Genomic DNA, 6,375 nt, shown 5'->3' with positions numbered 1-6,375 from the left:
AGGAGTCCAAGGTCACAGTGAGCTATGACTGTGCCACCGCACTCCAGCCTGGGTGATAGAACAAGACCCTGCCTCTAAAAAAGAAAAATGAATTGGGGCGAAATAGTGAAATAGACAGGTGAATTATTTTAAATGGGAAGTAAACAGAGGCAGACCTCTTGGGAACTTCGTGATACATGTTCTGCCTTCTATTTCATCGGTGGACAGGGAGCTTCCCCCTACTATTAAATTGGCCACGGATCACAGAGCAACCTGTGACATTTCCTGCATGGCTGCTGAACACTCCGGGTGTGCAGGCCTCATTTTTCCAATTAGGATGTAAACTTTTTAAGGTAAAGAATTGTTCCATCCTCCTCTGCAGCTCCCTCGGTGCTTTTCACGGGGCAGGAGCTCATGCAGGCCCTCACGGCTGGTCCACCGTGTCCGAGGGCTTCATTCGCTCATTCCTTCCCTCACACAACTGTCAACGGCTCTTTGTTGAGTGTGTGCGGATCCTGCCGCGGGTGGGAGGTGCTCTTGGATAGAAGGACCAGCCCCGTTCACCGGGGACCTGGGTGCCAGCGTCTGTCTCCAATGTCCCCATTGCCTTACTCCCAGAGAAGGAGTCCACGGGGTCATGGAGATGCCATCCCAGGCCCTTACCTGGATAGATCCTGAAGAACCCAGTCGAGCTACCGAAATATTGCCAGGTCAATGTCGGGTCTCTCTGGAAGTTCTCCACAAAAACAGGGTTCAAGGCTTCGGACATGTAGACTCCATTCAAAATATCCGGGTCTGAAGGCGGAGATTACAGGAGATTACGACCCCGCGGGGCTTCTCGGGAGAATGGAGACAATGGCTGCCAGTGCCACCCCCAGCCCCACAGCCGCCACGAGGGGGGCGGGCTGGGCCGCGTGGGTGAGGCTACCTTTGTTGTACACGTTGGTGGGCAGCTGCACGCTGCTGACGGACGTGTTCACCCGCAGGTTGCTGAAGTGTGCGTTGGCCTCGAGCACCAGCTCGGCACCCAGCTCCACGGAGCGGCCCTTCGCGTCCCGCTCGTTGATGAGGACGGAATTGTAGTAGTCGAACTGCGGCGGGAGGGTGCGGACGCCGGCACAGGGACACGCAGAGGGAGGGAGGGAGAGAAAGGCACAGGTCAGAGGCCCCACGAGAGACCCCAGGAGCCACCTGGCGGGGACTTCCGGCGATGGGCAGGGTGACGGGGCAGCCGTAGGAGCGGACGGCGTTTCGGGCAGGGTTTGATGGAGGCTGTCCTGACTACTGCTTTGGCCCCTGCCTCGTGCCGGGGCACGCAGCCAGGGCCAGAGCCGGCAGACAGAGACTCGAGGAGAAGGAGACGTCCCACAGCACCACCCGCTGCTGCCCCATGGGAGGGTCCAGAGCCCAAAATGGCGCCTGCGGTGTCTCTGGTCCTGCCCAGGTGGCCGGGCCTGAGGCTCATGTCTGCTTGGAGCAGCCAGCAGCTGCCCTCCGTCTCTCACGCGCAGCATTGGAGGGTCCGCTTGGAGTGTCGCCTTCCCTCCTCACCACCGGGTTCGCCCCTGATCATTCCCACCAGGACTGCTGCGGCGACACCCTCTGCCGTCCGCAGCCGCCTCCCCCTGCTCAGACCCGCCGCAGCAGCCAGACTCCTCCTCGCATTCCCGGCCAGGCCCCGCCGACCTCTCCGAGGCCACTCTGTGCCACCAGCCTCTGGGCCCAGGAGCTGAGCACCCACCGTTTCCTCAGCCAGCACTGTTTCCTCATTTCTGTGTCTGCTCTTTCCCCTGCACCTGGAAGCCCCTTCTCCACGCTTTGCCTGCCCAGACGCCCCTCGGCCTGGGGCCCGGCCCCGGCCACCCCGTCTGCAGGCGTCCGGGCGCCCTCCCTTCTCCGGCTGCTCTCTCCCGACTCTCTGTGACCCGTTTGTGTGGACTTGTGACGCGCCTTATGCTAGAGTTTGGTCTGTGAGCTTCCTGAGGTCAAGAAGGCGTCTCCCTGCAGAGGCCGGTGCGTGCCGAGCGTCCGCGGCGGGGGACTGCCACCCTCATGGCTGCCCGGCGCCCGCGCGGGGACAGGACTCACCACCAGGGATGCGTTGTACTCGTGGTTCAGGTCAGCCTCCTCGGCGGCCTCCACCAGACTCTGAGGGCCGGGGACACGGAGGGGAGAGAGTGGGTGACAGGAGCCCTGCGGGTCCTCAGCAGGCTAAACCAAGAGTGTGACCCGGGCCCCCCGCTTGAGATGAACGCCCAGAACTGAAAACTGCGACTCAGACAAGAACCGGGCGCGAACGCTCAGGGCAGCGCAGCCCGCAACCGCCCGAGGTGGGCGCACGTCAGCAAGTAAAAGAGGCGCGTGCCGTGGGGGCTGCCTACACAACGTTCTGGAAAAGCCACAACTGGGGACAGAGCGAAAAGATGTGGCTGTCAGTGTTGGGGATTTTTAGGGCAGTGGAACTTCTTGGTGTGACACCGTAATGGTGGACACACGTCACTACACGTGTCAAAACCGCAGCACGTGCACCGAGAACGAGCCTAAAGTAAATCTCGAACTCTGGCTGATGACGATGTGTGGGTGCAGGTTCATTGTGGTGACAACGGACCCCCTGAGCAGGGTGGTGGCAGTGGCGAGGTTGCAGGTGTGTGGGGATGGGGTGTGCGGAAACTCTGCACGTTCTGCTCAATTGTGCCTGAACCTAAAACTGCTCTGAAAACAGTTTGTTAAAGTATGTGCATGTGTGCGTCTGTGTATTCAAAGCCAAAAGGTGGGAACAACCCAAATGAACATCAGCTGATGAATGTATAAGCAAAAGGTGGGGTACCCACACAGCGGCACATTATCCAGCCGCAAAAGGAAGGAAGTTCGATGCACGCTGCAACACGGGGAAACTCAACGGCCTCACGCTAAACCAAACAAGCCAGAGACAGAGTCTCCTGTGTGTGAAACCCCGCAACAGGCAAATCCGCAGACAGAAAGCAGATCAGTGGTTGCTAGTGGCTGGGGGAGGGGAATGGGAGGGTGACTGCTTCATGGGTACAGGGCTTCTGTTTGGGGTGATGAAAAGTTCTGGAACTTGACAGTGGAGATGGTTGTGCACCGTTGTGAATGGACTTAGTGCCAATGAACCGTACGCTGTCAGATGGTCACAGTGGTCGGTTTCATATTATGTATATTTTACCACAACACGGATTTAAAAGCATTGCAGAGTGTCAGGGCAAGGAAGGGAAGGCACCTCGGGGGTCAGACCACCTGAGCCCCTGCTCTGGCTTGTTGGGGGCCAGGCACTAAGCCTCTCTGGGCCTTTACTTACACAACTGTACATTGGGTAGACTAATCCCTGTCGTCCCCACTCTGTCCTAATTCCTAGGATATGATGAAGAAATTCCACAGGGAAAAACATACTTCGGTGCTGCTTTGCAGGAAACTTCCCACGAGCAGCTCCTAGAAGGTCTGCAGCCCCCACAGACCCCCACACCCAGCAGCGAGCAGGGGCTGGTGCTTGGAGAGAGTCCCTCGAGCAAGCCCCTACTTGGTTCTCCACATTCGAAGCCGCGGAAGGGCACAGGGAGCCTGGAGCCCCAGCCTCTGGGATGTCCCAGGACAGCTTGTGACTCTGGGCCCACAGGGACCAACGCCTGAAGTCAGGCGAGCTTCATGCCCCTGTGTCTGCGCTCAGCCCGGGGGGGTTGGCTGTTCACCCAAGGCTTGCCAATGGAGAGGCGGCGTTTCTGCTGGTGCTAGGCTGTGTGATTCGGGGGCCCAGGATGGGCTCTCAGACCCCCAGGTGTGTTCTCGTTGGTTCCTGATGCTAAGAGCCCTTGCCCCGAAGCCTGGGGAACACACGGGAAAGAAGGTCCCAGCCACCGGCTCTGGATGCCTCCTGGTGGCAGCGCAATGGGGAGGCGCCTTCCCCTGCTGCTTGGCGCTGCCCCAGCCTCCCCTCCCCCAACGCCTCCCTCCTGTCTCCTGGCTGGTCTTAGGAGTCCTTCGGGGGCCACACTGGTCCTGGTGGAGTGGGGGACTGCGCCTCCCCCACACTCTGCATCTACTGATTTACACCAGCCAGGTCCCCACAGACATCTGGGGGAGACACTTCCTACCAGGGAAGGGACACATTCTGTTTCTACCAGGCCCAGCCAGGGGATGTCCAGGAACAGAGTCACCCAAGCACGAGGCCACCCATCGCTGCAGCACCTCTGCTGCCTGGGCCCTTTGAGCACTTGGGGACGTGCAGAGTGGGTGGAGCTGAACGAGGGGAGGGGAGAGAAGGGGAGAGCAAGTGAGAGTGGAGGGGAAGGGAGCAGCGGTGGACAGGTCCAGGCACAGGCAGGGAGGACCACAAGGGAAGGGGAGGGGAGAGGGGAGACGAGGACTGGGGCTGCGCTTAGCCAGCAGGCAACCTGTGCTCCCGCCCGTGCACGGCTCAGGAAGCAGTTCCTGGGTGCTCTTTCCGTGCAGCGCTCTGCAGCGGGCACTGGGCCCACCTCGTGGTGCCGAGCCCCCCTCAACAGCCAGGCTGACCCTGCAGTGCTGGGCACCTCCAGCTCGGGGCTGAGCTCCCACCCCCAGGACACCCCCGCCCCTCGCTCCCTTCTCATCCTTTCTTCTTTTACAAGGGCTCTTCTGGCTAATGGAGGGACGAGGCAGAGGCTCGCAAGCTCAGAGAGGGCCACGAGGGTGGGACGGCCCAGGGCAGGGTGTTGGCGAGGGTCGTTCAGTGTCTCGGGGCTGGGGGGGACCCCCCCAGAGCACCTGAACAGCCTCGACTTTCCTCCGCAGCATGCTCTCCATGTCCTCCGAGAACTTCCTCACCAGCTCCAAGCCATCCACCTCCTTGATCTTCAAGCTGGGCTCCACGTCCTTGTATTTCTGTTCAGGGGATAGCGGGAGAGGTGGGCACCCGCGTAGGCACCGCCCCGTCCTTTCAGCACGTGAGTTTGAGCACCTGAAGCCTCCTTTACTCAACCAGAAGCAGGACAGGGACCCCCACTCCTTGCACAATCGTCCCGGTAACAATACAGCTGCCTCTCTCCCAACATCCTCTCTGTTTCGGGGCTCTAGACACACTGCGGTTAACCACCCTAACGAGGAAGTAGACCAAGGCTCAGAGAAGCCAACGAACGAGACCAAGGTCAACGGTCAGGTGAGCAGGTGGCCCTGAATGGGGCCAGGGTGCCCAGATGCCCAGATGTCCACGTCCTTGTACTTTGTGCAGAGCCACGCTGCCTCCCAGGGCCTGCACAGCCGCCCTGAGCATCAGCCCGCCTTTCCCTAGGGCACCGGGAGATGCATCGTGCTGCCGACGCGCCCCCGACACATGGGTGTGAATCTCGGTTCTCACTGTCCCCACAGCGTCAGCAGCTCCAGGCACTCAGGACGGCTGTCTGACAAGCGGCAGGTGCACCCAGAGACCCTAGACTGGGTCCGAGTTGACCCTCTGGGCCCAGGGGAGACGAGCTGTCCTGGAGAGTGTGGCTCACCAGTGTCCGGTGGGCCAGCTCTGCAAGCTGTCGGCCACGCTGCCACAGGGAAGTCACTCAACCAGTTTCCTCATCAGCGAGATGTGACATTTACATAGCGTTAGAGAATGCTCCAGAATGCATAGACCTCATAGGATGCTTTTACCCCAAATGCCACGTTATTACTGCCCTCTCTTCCTCACCTGGGCTGGAGGGCGCAAATGACACATTCAAGTCGGGTGGTGCTTTGCGACGTAGGAGCGAGTTGTGAGGGGCAGTTGGGGCCTTAGCTGTCATTGCTACATTGGCCTGGGGGGCCCAGACGGGAGCAAATCCTTCCCCTCCCTGGGCCTCAGTTTGCCCATCTGAAAATGAGGGATTGGACTAGGCGGTGTCCAAGGCCCCTTGAAGCACTGGCATTTGGGCTTCTGCTTCTCCACCGGCAAGGAGACCCTGGCTGACTGCCCTTTGACTGCCCCGTGACCCCCTGGAGAGGGGTTACTGACCTTCTGCAGCAAGAGGGAGCCCGAGTATTTGGTCACGGTGGTATACAGGTCCCCGCCGAAGGTATCTGCCCACAGCTTCACTCTGCAAGGCCATGAAAGTATATGTGTCCATGCGTGCACATGGACCTACACGCACAGATACAGAGACACGGGCATAGATGCGTACACATGCACACACACAAACAAGTGCCTGTGCACAGACACCCACTGATGCGCACACACGCACAGAGACACACACGTACACACACGCACACACACACATACACACCAACACACACCCAGAAACATAAACACAGAGAGCTCCTGTCCTTCCTCCTGTTCCCAAGGCCACAGCCCCATCCCACCAGGAGACCTGCAGAGCCCGCTGGGGCTCAGCGGCTGCACCAGTGTGGGCTGCACACCCCCAGCGGCTCTCCAGCCACACC

General features: G+C 60.0%; 1 protein-coding gene across 1 annotated transcript in view; it reads right to left on the bottom strand.

Moving 5' to 3' along the window:
• CACNA2D4 (calcium channel, voltage-dependent, alpha 2/delta subunit 4) overlaps positions 1–6,027 on the bottom strand; it is a 119,749-nt gene extending 113,722 nt beyond the window's left edge. The window contains exons 1-5 of the mRNA XM_012647455.1: positions 5,951–6,027; positions 4,738–4,854; positions 2,068–2,127; positions 908–1,070; positions 643–774 (exon numbers count right to left, since the gene is read on the bottom strand). Of these exons, the coding sequence (XP_012502909.1) occupies positions 643–774; positions 908–1,070; positions 2,068–2,127; positions 4,738–4,776 (394 nt within the window). The 5' untranslated portion in view covers positions 4,777–4,854; positions 5,951–6,027. The remainder of the gene's footprint in view (positions 1–642; positions 775–907; positions 1,071–2,067; positions 2,128–4,737; positions 4,855–5,950) is intronic.
• Positions 6,028–6,375: the final 348 nt, after the last annotated feature.

This window comes from Propithecus coquereli, unplaced genomic scaffold (assembly GCF_000956105.1).
Source record: "Propithecus coquereli isolate 6110/MARCELLA unplaced genomic scaffold, Pcoq_1.0 Scaffold269, whole genome shotgun sequence".
NCBI classification, from domain to species: Eukaryota; Metazoa; Chordata; class Mammalia; order Primates; family Indriidae; genus Propithecus; species Propithecus coquereli.
This window is presented reverse-complemented; position numbering and strand designations above follow the sequence as displayed.